This window comes from Sycon ciliatum, chromosome 1 (assembly GCF_964019385.1).
Source record: "Sycon ciliatum chromosome 1, ocSycCili1.1, whole genome shotgun sequence".
NCBI classification, from domain to species: domain Eukaryota; kingdom Metazoa; phylum Porifera; class Calcarea; order Leucosolenida; family Sycettidae; genus Sycon; species Sycon ciliatum.
Genome location: NC_088643.1, coordinates 79917619 through 79929841, shown reverse-complemented (window position 1 = coordinate 79929841; position 12223 = coordinate 79917619). Strand labels below are relative to the sequence as shown.

The 12223-nt window shown below is 49.9% G+C and overlaps 1 protein-coding gene across 2 annotated transcripts in view; it reads right to left on the bottom strand.

The window, feature by feature from the left end:
• Window positions 1–12223, bottom strand: part of LOC135805732 (uncharacterized) — a 54397-nt gene that overhangs the window by 29560 nt on the left and 12614 nt on the right. For both annotated transcript variants that reach the window (XM_065319818.1, XM_065319819.1), the window contains 5 exons: window positions 11423–11612; window positions 9340–9402; window positions 6323–6506; window positions 2816–2910; window positions 2202–2498 (listed from right to left, as the gene is read on the bottom strand). In XM_065319818.1, coding sequence (XP_065175890.1) covers window positions 2202–2498; window positions 2816–2910; window positions 6323–6506; window positions 9340–9402; window positions 11423–11612 — 829 coding nt within the window. The remainder of the gene's footprint in view (window positions 1–2201; window positions 2499–2815; window positions 2911–6322; window positions 6507–9339; window positions 9403–11422; window positions 11613–12223) is intronic.

The following is a 12223-nucleotide window of genomic DNA, read 5'->3' as shown; positions in this document are numbered from 1 at the left end:
GGTGACTGCGCGCCTGGCTAGCTATGGGCTGGAGACCAAGCCTGCGGAACCAATGCCTACCTCTTGTGTTCTCGGCTTGCAGTTGTCAACTCCGCCAGATGGCCGTACTGAGTGGCGCCGTCGTGGCGGAGTCAAGACAGCGTTTGATGAGCCACTCACAAAGCGCAAGGTGTTCCAGTGGTGTGGGCGTCTCACCAGCCAATACCCTGTCGTTGGTTGGCTGCGGCCCGCGTGCAGTATGGCGAAGCGTTTGGCATGCCTAGAGAGTTGCGGCTGGGATGACACAGTGTCACCTGAGTTGCTGCAGATATGTGTTGACCTGCAGCAAAGGCTCCACAATCATGATCCGGTGAGTGGTGTATGGCATGCAGATCTGACCAGTTCTGCTACTGTGTGGTGCGATGCTTCGGACCTTGCCCTCGGTGCGTCGTTGGAGATCGGGGGTAACGTGGCTGAAGATGGCACGTGGATGCGCCAAGTCAGCGATCGTCGCCACATCAACGTGGCTGAGTTGGACGCTGCCATCAAGGGCGTCAAGCTTGCAGTGTCATGGAATGTGCGGGATTTGCTGGTCAAACCCGACTCCAAGACAGTCGCCGCATGGTTGGACCAAGTGTTCACCAATGCCCAGCGAGTGCGGACCAAGGGATTGAATGATGTTCTCATTCAACGGCGTCTCCAGGTCCTTGCTGATCTACTCGATGTAACTGGTGTACGTGCACGAATCGAGTGGGTGCCCAGTGCAGAGAACCGTGCCGACGTTCTCACCCGTGTTCCGGACCTGTGGAACCAGCGTGCCAAGTTGTTCTTGCAGCGTGCTGAGCAGCCGCCTGATGTTCCTGAGCCTTAATGTAAAACAAACAAGTCTTGTCCTTTGTGTCCTGCGTCCCGGGGAACGGAATGGCTGTGATTCCGTAACAGTCTTCACCGGCTCTCTTCAATCAGCTGGCAAATGCCCTGTGTTGGATACTCCGCCACAATTAATCCCTGGACGAAACGCCCAGTGCATGCCCTGACCACTTATATGGACCTCGTGGGCCAGAGAGAGAGAGAGAGAGAGAGAGAGAGAGAGAGAGAGAGAGAGAGAGAGAGAGAGAGAGAGAGAGAGAGAGAGAGAGAGAGAGAGAGAGAGAGAGAGAGAGAGAGAGAGAGAGAGAGAGAGAGAGAGAGAGAGAGAGAGAGAGAGAGAGAGAGAGAGGGAGGGAGGGAGGGAGGGAGGGAGGGAGGGAGGGAGGGAGGGAGGGAGGGAGGGAGGGAGGGAGGGAGGGAGGGAGGGAGGGAGGGAGGGAGGGAGGGAGGGAGGGAGGGAGGGAGGGAGGGAGGGAGGGAGGGAGAGAGAGAGAGAGAGAGAGAGAGAGAGAGAGAGAGAGAGAGAGAGAGAGAGAGAGAGAGAGAGAGAGAGAGAGAGAGAGAGAGAGAGAGAGAGAGAGAGAGAGAGAGAGAGAGAGAGAGAGAGAGAGAGAGAGGGGAGAGAGAGAGAGGGAGAGGGAGAGAGAGAGAGAGAGAGAGAGAGAGAAAGAGAGGGGGGGGGGGGGCTAGAGCCTGCGTTCATGTTTGTGTCCGGTCGGTTCCTGACTAGGTGACCAAGACGGCTAGCCCTGAGAGCGCATGATGTTAGCTCTCATTCCATGAGCATACGTGGTGCATCACTCATGGCTTTTATTACCGGCATCCTATGGTACCCATGGCTTCACACCCGCAAAACCACAAACCTGCACAGCTTACCACACACTTTAGCACGCACAAGCAGACAATGGACATACTGGATTGGGGGTTGCCATGCAGAAAATTATGGCAACCCCCAATCCAATATGTCCATTGTCTGCTTGTGCATGCTAAAGTGTGTGGTAAGCTGCGCAGGTGTGTGGCTGTGCGGGTGTGATGCCATGCTAGTTGTTTGTGCGTGCGTGCACGTGGGTGGGTGTACGTGCACGTCCGATTAGATCAGCAGGTGTAGGTGTGCGGGTGCACCTGGAGGTGCTTTCATGCTCCCGGGTGCTTGTGCTAAGGAGTTTTTAATAAAAGATGTGCCAGAACAATCCAGGACTACTATAGTGTACCATGCAAGCCATACAAACACCATAATATTATTGTGTAGTACTTTTAATAGCTGGTGCAGAACCTCTTTGTCGAGAAAAATGTTTTGAACACCTTCATACCCCTGGTCAGCGCCATGCCCTTTGAAGCCTTGGAATTCTTACCATAGGATGCCGGTAATACGGCTTTCTCGGTGTCATACAGTTGTTGCAAGGCAGTTTCCATCCTTTTCTGTAGCTTTGCATGCACTTTGTCTGCTTGCCAGTCCACATAACCTCCTGAAACGGATTCTGTCTTCAATTGACAGGCCTTCATTTCCTCAATGCACCCTGCCAATGGATCCCAGGTGAGCTGCAGGTCAGCTTCACTGCTTATTCTCCATTCTTCAATTGGAAAGCACTGACGCAGTTCATCCAACGCTGACCTTCGTTGCAAGAGCAGGTTGCAGCTCACCACTGGTACTGGACGAAAACAAAGAATCAAAGTAAATACACTTGGGAGTAGTATTCGGCTGACCAGAAGTGTACAGTAACCTACACATGCGCACAAGCACACAAGCACACACACACACACGCACACACACAAGCGCACCCTCTCTCTCCCCCTTGTTCATGATAATTTCTGTCCTGGCCATGGCTTGTCTCCAGGGCAGAGTGATAGAGATCCTTTGCATGCTTGTCTCCAAGTAACGTACAATACGAATCTGGTGTTTGTTCTAACAATCCACCCTCGCCAGGCTTCTATTCACTTTTACATGCAAGACTTGAACTTCCTTTACCTGTCAGCATATGGACACTTTCCTCATCAAATCTGCTGTTCGCTTCAATAAGTCCTCGCTCTGCTATTAGCTTGCTCTCTGGACTCAAGATCATCCTTCAATGGCAGTGAGATGTGGAGAGTGAATAACACCAGAACAACACAATGAGCACATGGGTAGGAGGCACCAGTTACCAGACGAAATGAATGTATCCTGTTAAATGATAGCTTGCATAGACCCCTGTCAGGACCATCATACACAGACATGCTGTGCGGCCTCTGTTCTAACATTGAGCTTAAAAAAACCTTCCCTAACTAAGCTGTAGCTAAGGGGCTAATGAAGCAGTCCACAAATATGCGACAAACTTACAGTTTTCCTTTTCAGTTGCCAATATCATCTCTCTAGAAATAGGCCCCTCCGAAATGCAATCAGTAAACGAGGTACATACAGTCAACTTCGCTTATAACGACACTCGGCGGGGCATCAAAAAAGTGTCCTTATTCGCGAAGTGTCGTCATACCCGAAGTCTCATTGTATTTATTACGGTTAGAAGGGAGTTTGCTCTGGGCATGGAAATGCTGTCGTTATTCGCGAATTGTCGTTATATCCGCTGTCGTTATTAGCGAAGTTGACTGTACCGTATTTCCGCAAATAAGAGGCCGTCCTCGTATACATCGCCTTCCTCGTATACAAGGCCGGGGCAGGGGGCGATTGAAAAAATAAAAGACCGTCTCCGATTAGAAGACCGGGCCTACTAAATGAGTCTTTGTTCTTGTGTTAAAAACAGAAGACCGTGCTCAAACTGTGGGGAAAAATAGAAGACCGTGCTCAAACTGTGTAGAAGAAAATGGAAGAACGGGGGTAAAACTGTGTGGCGAGAAATAGAAGACCGGGGTCAAACTGGGTTGAAAGAATAAAAGACCGTCCTCGAATACAAGACCGTCCTCGATTATAAGGCCGGGTTAGGACGAATGAAGTCGAAGACACCACTGCAGCTGTACTTATGGTTGATAAATATGGTGGTAAAGACACACCTGGCAATATGGCGGTAAACACACGCCTGCCCACACACGCTCTCTAGGACGAGGTTGAAAAAATAGTAGACCGGCCTACTATTTGTGGAAATACGGTACATGTGGTACCCAAAGAGGCAAAGAGGTGTGTGAGATATTGCATACGATCACCAGACAGCCTCGTTCTCTAGTCACTCTCTCTCTCTCTCTCTATCTCTCTCTATCTCTCTCTCTCTCTCTCTCTCTCTCTCTCTCTCTCTCTCTCTCTTTTGATCTTCCTTTCTCCATTCTTGATTATCACCAACTCCTCTCTTGCATTTACCTGAGTTTACAGCCTTCTCCTTGTACCTTCTTGTTTTCCCGCACTATCTCTTTTCGCCGTACACTGGCTACGTTGCTGGCGATCCGCCGTGGCAACGCTCGTACCTTGATTCGCTGGCCGCATGTTTCACTACCTTGTTCTTTTGAGTTTTCTCCATCGAGACAAGAGAGAAATATTTCCTTACAATAATGAATCTTTGAGTCTGATTCTAGAAATTGTAAATTGGTCCTTCGAGTCAGATGTAAATTGGTTCTTCGAGCCTCTCAGACGATGGCTGACACAGTGAAGCTGAAGCTCGCCAAGGCGAAGGCGAATGCAACCTTCACGAACCTTCGCCGCGGACTACTCGTCGCCATCGACGAACCAGATGTAGATAAAGACAAGATCAAGTACAATCTTGTTTTACTTGAGAACGGCATGAACGCCGTGATGGAGATCATCATCGAGTTATCCAGTACATGTAGTAGTACCAGTCAGGACAGTGTGTTGCTTGATAGTCTCTGCAGGGATGCTGATGATCTGGAAAAGCAGTATACGGATGCTGCCACTCGTGCGAGTACAGTTTTGGCTAGCATGAGCAGTTACAATAGTACGTGCACCAGCGAGGCGACGGGTGTACAGTACTCACGCAACCCTGATCGAGTACGAGAGTATTTGGAGTCTGTGTCTGCGGCGAGGACAGTGCGTACTGCACAGGATCAGTTGCAGTTGCGAATGCAACAGGAATCCACACACATGCAGAGTAGCACCACATGTAGTGCGAGTGACAGAGTGTCTTTGGGTGCACCTACAGCTACTCTGTCCCGTAGATCAAGAACGCAGAGCCAGGCCGTCCCGTCGTACGAGTACCATGAGTACGTCGTTGACCAAGGTCCGCCCGACATACATGTTAACGGGGACCCATATGCAGCGCTCACAGATGACCCCGAGGTCAAGCCTCCACGTGGGCTGATGGCCACAGCTACAGAGAGCCTTTCAAATCCGAGTTCAACATCACCGGCTCAGCCGCTGTGCACGGAGTTTTCAAACTCCCTGACGCAGCAGTCGTACGCAGAGTTTTTGAGCTCCCTGGCTTCGCAGCAGCCGCCGTGCACAGAGTTTTCAAACTCTCGGCCGCAGCCATCGTACACGGCGTCTTCGAGCTCTCCGGCTTCGCAGCAGCCGCTGTACACAGAGCTCTCAGGCAGCAGCCGCTGTACACAGCGTTTTCAAGTACTGTAAAACGACAAACTTTCGCGGCGGCTAAATTTAGCGTTTTGGCAAACTGGACCAGTTAGCGGCGATTAATTTTAGCGATTTTACCTTCCACTGAAAATCTTCAAGAATGTTATTTTACGAAGTCTTGGAGTGCTGGGACGCAGAGCGCACGAAGAATGAGAGAAGAAATCAAAGAATGAAAGAATGAATCAAGGAATCAAGGATAATCATAAGGTGAGTACTAGTACTGCAAGAAAGGATGGCGTTTTCGAAGAGGGATCATCGGAAGGCTTTCTCTTCGAACTGCTGAGCCACTGCGATACTAATGGCGATAAACTTCAGAAGACTTCTTCGCGCAGTACAACACTAAAATCTACGCAACAGCAAGCTGGCCAAACACTCTCCACAACACTGAGACATTCTCCAGTCGATCGTTTTATTCTCTTCTACAATTCTGTTCAAGTCGCCGTACTCCAACGACAACTTGGAAGACTAGTGTTGGTACGTAACTTTCAACAGCTGCGCGCTTTGGACTTTAGCCGTGCAAGCATCGATCAGCGCTAGTCCAGAGTCTGTGCAGTGCATGTACAGACAGTGCACGATCGATCATCGACGCATCGCGTAGTACATGATTGTACAAATTTCTTATTCGCGTGTCAAACTTTCGCGATTCGGCTCTGCTCGCGAAAGTCGCGAAAGTAAATCGCTCGCGAAAGTTTGTCGTTTTACAGTAGTTCTGTGCAGCAGCCGTCCTACTCTGCGCCACAGCAGTCGTCAACGCAGGTGCAGCAGCCGTCCTACTCGGCGCCACGACAGTCGTCAACGCAGGTCAGGCAGCAAACAAACAAGCAAAGCAGACTCACCACTATCCTGCTGCAATGGAATTTCTACGATGTTCGACACTCAAACAAGCACAGCTCATAGAGTTTGATAGCAGATCAAGTGAGTCAGCTCTGCCGGACCAGGCTAATTGTGTAAAAGTAAGAAATCACTTACATGGGTGCCTTGCCTGTCTCAACGCCCGCAAGAGGCTTGAGATATGGCTGACAGACAACACGTGCCATTTCCAAGCAGCTGATAGACCCTACTTGTCCACACCTTGCGACGTTGCCATCTGGGGACATGGGCTCTTCAAACATCTGCATCCTGTTGTGAATGGCATCCGAGTCATCAATGAGAGCTGTTATATGGAAAATAGAAAAGCATGACATCACCAAAGTACTATAATTGATAACATGCTAAGAAAGGTTTTGCGTGTGTGTGTGTGGTGCAGTGGTATGTGCAGCGATTTCCAATCGATAGATTGCGGGTTCGATTCCCGACAATTATGGTCACACACGTCTTTCTTCTCTTTCTCAGACTCTTCCTGACTTTTCTTTCATTCTCCTGGGTGGTTACCAACAGCCAGTGCATGCCGGAGTATGTGGTGTGATGTGTCTGCGGGGAAAAAATGAAATGAAAAGACCAAAAATAGGAATTCACTGGCCAGAAAAAGTCACTCCAAATAGCTGTATGGTGTAGACCAAGCTGAATAGCGACGGTCAATTCTTCAGCCTTGCAAGCTGTTAAATGGTGCAATCCCAGCACAAGTTGCTATGGCTTCTGCCGTAGCATTGCTATCATCGCCTCCGGCGATGGGAGTCAAAGGTCAGGTCAGGTCAGGTCAGGTGTGTGTGTGTGTGTGTGTGTGTGTGTGCGTGCGTGCGTGCGTGCGTGCGTGCGTGCGTGCGTGTGCTCCTGTGCTGTTCAACCTGTATTTCGGATTGGTGATGGAGCGGTGGGGGTCTGTTCTCAGGGAGCGCGGCATCGAGTCTGGTGTGGATTTCAGCTTCTTGATTGATGGGCAGTTGTTTCCCTGTGCAGCTGGGCGACGTCGACAGTGTCAGACTGGTCATGCTGATGATTTTGAGTTTGCAGATGACGCCGTCCTACTCGCAACAACTCGTGCTGCAGCCGACCTCTCCCTATCCGCCTTCTGCGATTTGGCATCCAGCTTTGGCCTCACGGTCAGCATGACGAAGACTAAGCTACTGGTCGCGGGCTATGGAGTCGCTGCCACTGATTGTTCCGATCTGACAGTTGGCAATGAAAGGGTTGAAGCTCGTTACCTCCTTCCCCTATCTTGGATCTGTTATAACTCTGGATTCGCAAGCTCATGCCGATGTCCAGAGCCGCCTTGCGAAGGGTGCCAGGGCCTTTGGCTGTCTTCGGCGGATTTTACATGATCAGAGCCTGAACCTGCCTACTCGACGGCATTTGTACGTGGTATGTGTTCTCACCACGGTTTTGTATGGCTCGGAATGTTGGACCCCATTGAAGTCGGATTTGGACAAGCTGGACAGGTTCCATCACGCCAACCTACGGTCAATCCTTGACATTTCGCGCGGCCGCCAGTGGGAGCAAAACATTACATCGGAGCAACTACGCACACAGTGGGGTGACCCTACTCTACTGTCGTGGATGGTACAGCGAAGACGCTTGGAGTGGCTTGGGCACTTAGCTCGGCTTGATGACAATCGGTTACCCAAGCAGTTGCTCTTCGCTCATCTCCCACGAACCCGCCCGTTTTGCGGCCCCCGACATCGCTAGAAGGACGTTGTCCAGGCTGATCTGACTGTGGCCGGTGTGCACAATTGGTTCCAATCGGCCAACGATCGCGGAGAGTGGTGTGATATTGTGTCGGCAGCAGCGGGGGTGAAGGAGCCTGCCCCGAAGACGATTGTGTGCCACGTTTGCGGCCGCCTGTTTCGTCGTCGCGCTGACATGGCCCGGCACAAGTGCACAGCAGTCCGACAGCTCCCCGTACCACATCGGCCTGGGTCAGTGCAGTGTCCTGCCTGCGGTAGATGGCTCCGGAGCAGGGGTGGGCTTGCAGTGCATAAGTGCCAAGAGAGTGACAACTGTGACGCCCGACCGCCTAGTGATGCTCCTCCTGTTGCCGAGGGTCCCGGTGTGTACAGCCTGCCAGCGTACTTTCAAGTCTACTGCTGGCCTCAAGCGCCATCGCTGTGGACCCCGCCCGTAGCGCCCTACAGTGACTGATCGCCAGCACTTTGAACATTGTTGCCGAGTCTGTAATGAACGCCAGTTTCGGAGGCGACAGGACCTGGAGCGCCATTTGAAGCACTGCCTACCTCTCCCCTAACCTCTCTGATAGTACCTCCCTTCGGGGAGCAGCGTGGCCATTTCTGGCAGCTGTCAATAGTAGTAGTAGTAGCAGCAGCAGCAGCAGCAGCAGCAGCAGCAGCAGCAGCAGCAGCAGCAGCAGCAGCAGCAGCAGCAGCAGCAGCAGCAGCAGCAGCAGCAGCAGCAGCAGCAGCAGCAGCAGCAGCAGCAGCAGCAGCAGCAGCAGCAGCAGCAGTAGTAGTAGTGTGTGTGTGCATGTGTGTCTGCATGCGGGGTGGTGGTGGTGGTGGGGGGGCATGATTCTGGTTCGGAAATGTCTGAGTTTTTACGACAAGTAGATGTCAGACGTTGATATTGAAAAGAAATGGCTCCACTGCGAGAAAGATGTAAGTGCAGCAGTTAATTCTCCGGGTCATAATTCTGGTCTCCTTTGCACAATTTCTGCAATCTTGGGCTTCCTGGAAAGCTTGTTGCAATAGGAACACATGAGGCAAACAGTTGCTACCACGAGGGTCAAAACATCAGTGCCACAGCCCAGCACCTTAGTTGCAACGCCAATATTCTGACAAAAGTCGCCTGATCTCCACCATTCCACTCTCCTTGCTCGTATGACTTCAATTTTTAGACTGCCACGAGGCCGTTTGCCATGTTGAAAACTTTCCACATCACTTCAAGGCTAGGTAGGTGGGGAAATTTCTCACTCAAATCGGCTATGGAGCGACATTCCCCTTGACTCGACTTTCCAGCTTCATAACTCTGGAACTGAGCATCGGAACGCTGTAGCAAGTTTCAATGGACAGGTTGGCACTTTCTCTTCAACCTGCATATTTTAGTTTTTTGAAAACAGCAACTGCAGAGTGGTTTAGTTTAGGGTGCAAACAACTGACCTTCATCAGTACAGATATATTTGCTATCACTCTTGCTGTCGACACGTGCTTCTGGACTCAGCACTGAAACACAAGAGGGCATACATTACAGCGCATAAAATCACCAAAACGAAGTCCCAAAGGTCAAGAGTTCACCAAGGTCAATCTGGAAGGACGGCAGATGAAGAGCCCTGCGAGGAAATGGCAGTGAGAGGTACTGCATTACCATAGCCAGATTATGTCAATGTGATGTTCTCTGTGCTGATGAGGCTCAAAGGCAATGACTGTACATGTATATTGCGCTCTCCCAAGCTTCAAGGTACTTATCATGCTGTGTACTTTCTAACCTGCAACTGGTACTTTGTACTTTTCATAGAATTTACTTCCTCCGCGTCATTAAAATTGTCGCTTCCCAGAGCGATTTTTCGAATTTATTTTGTCCACTCGAAGGGCAAAGAAATCAGCTAGAAATTGAGGCAGAGCATTGTCGACAGACCAAAATTTAGTTTGGGGCCTCCCGCTTCGCGGCACTTGCAGGTAAGGTCGACGTCTTCATCAGAGTTTGAGGCAGACCCTTCAGCACTCAACAATACGCTGAGCAAGACGCACGTTCAAATTCAGGTCAAGAAACTTAGTTTTCAAGCGATCCATGCCTCCAGGTGGCAGGCGATGAAGGCAAGCTAGTATTTTTCAAGTACACTGTAACGACCTTCCAGCGGGATAGGGTAAGCAGTTCCACACCTTCTTTTCTTGGCAAGCGCTTCTCTGATTTTGTTGGTGTTTTCAGACCTGCTACCTTCGCAGCAACATGGGCCACAAGTAGCGCATTTTAGGAATTTGAGAACACTTTCTTCTTGCCATCGTCAACTTCAGCATTTCGTATTCAGGAGAGATGCCCGGATTCTATAGCCGAGCTTTCAGTCTTGATAAATGCCCACGCGAACGATGTGGGACGGCACAAACTCCAGAAAAACGATATGCGCTCTGGGGTGGAATAGTGTGGAGCGCGATGAATTTGCTTGGTGCGGAAGAGAGCTCCGACAAAGTCCGAGACCACCACGGCTTCAGTAACAAGTAGACATTGCGCAGGAAGGGTCGCACCAATGTTCGAACACAGAAAACAGCGATTCCGACAGTCTGACTAAGACGAGCCAAGATTGCGTTGTGCGAATGATGCGGAGGAAGTAGACCTCGCCCTATTTCCTCTACCGACGTGATCTACATGTATAACATGCCAGATTCATGTTTACTGAAAGTACAGTTATCTCGTTGTGATACAGTCAGACCTCGCTTATCCGGTCCTCTTTTATCCGGATCCCTCGCCATCCGGAAGAAAATAGCTGGTTACATATTTACAGCATACGCAATGCATCCTACATAACCGGTGTTCGGTTATCCGGTTCCCTCGCCTATCCGGACATTTTTGTGGAAAACGGATGTGTGCGGTTAAGCGAGGTCTGACTGTAGTTTAGTCCCCATGAAGAAAAGTGGTTGCCTTGTGTGACAGGCTGGGACAGTTCTGCCAAAAAGTGTGACTTCCTGACCGAATCGAAGTGACTTGTTCTCACAGAAATCGGAGGAGATAGGATAGCAGAAGACAATAGCAATATCGGAACATGATCGGACATCAAAGCAAAGGCAGAAGTACTGCACTACGCAGCCAGAAACTTCTGCCAGTGATGCCCTCAACATTGGACGCACTCCAGTCAAATTTAGCTGAAAATAGCACACATGTGATGCTATCATATGTCGAGTAAAGTTGTCGTAGCTCAGGATCCAATGTGGACAGAGCAGCAGCGAGCAAGGGCAAGCATGAGAACAACTTAATCTCTAGTATGCGTAGAGAGCTTGCTGGAGTGCCTGGAATGCTGCAAGCTATGTATGAACGGTTCAGCCATAGTGGGAAGATTATGTACCTTATAGTCATGTTTGAGCAACAACCATCTCTGCACATCCCAGTTACCCCAAAGCAGTCAATATCAATCTTCTGAAGCTATGAAGTGAATCACTCTTGAGACACCTTTTGAAATCAAGCATATTGTACAACTTTGTGCACACAATGTCGGCTGAATCACGACAGCGCAAGAATACTTTTTTTAATTACCTTCTGGACCACCAGAAAACTTGACAAGTTCCTCGAGTTCTTCTGTACAGCTGCTTGACTCAAGGCCGCTGTCACTTTGTAACTGCAGCTGCTTCATCACATCACTACACGATCGGCTGTTCAATGGAGGCGAAGCAGAGTGGTCTATGGTTGGTACAGTGAGGTCCATCACCGTGTCGATAGCATCATCCTGAGGAGAGTACCATAATTATAGGGAACACGTCAGAACTACAGTGGCGCTATGAGATAGCGCCACTGAGCATGAACTTGATCTAAGTCATAGCAATACACAGTCGTGGATGTGTATGACTACGCCATGACAAGTACTGTGAGATTTTTTCCATCGTATATTCAAGGACTGTTAGAACCTTTGTTTGTTTAGATTAGAAGGATTCTTCAGCCATTTAGAACATTTGTCAGCCATATTTTGAACTAATGAATCTATGGACATTTGAATCGAAACAGATCTGGCTGAATCTACAAGTAGAACAACTCTAACTGGCCACAACCAAGAGTACATGCCCCCCCCCCCCCACACACACACCGAACCCATGTGTACTCTTGCTACAACTGCACACAGTCACAGGTGACTCCCATGCAGCTGCACACATGCAAGTTCCCATAGCAACCACAGACATGCAAGTTCCCATAGCAACTGCACACAGGTAAATTCCTGCAGCACCAACATGAAGAAAGTAACAGGTGTGGTTTGACTACACATGAGGAGCACAGTACAGAAGGGGAGGGACTCCAGGCCAATACGTCAAGCATCTTGAAAAAGAATATAGTTACAGAACATTC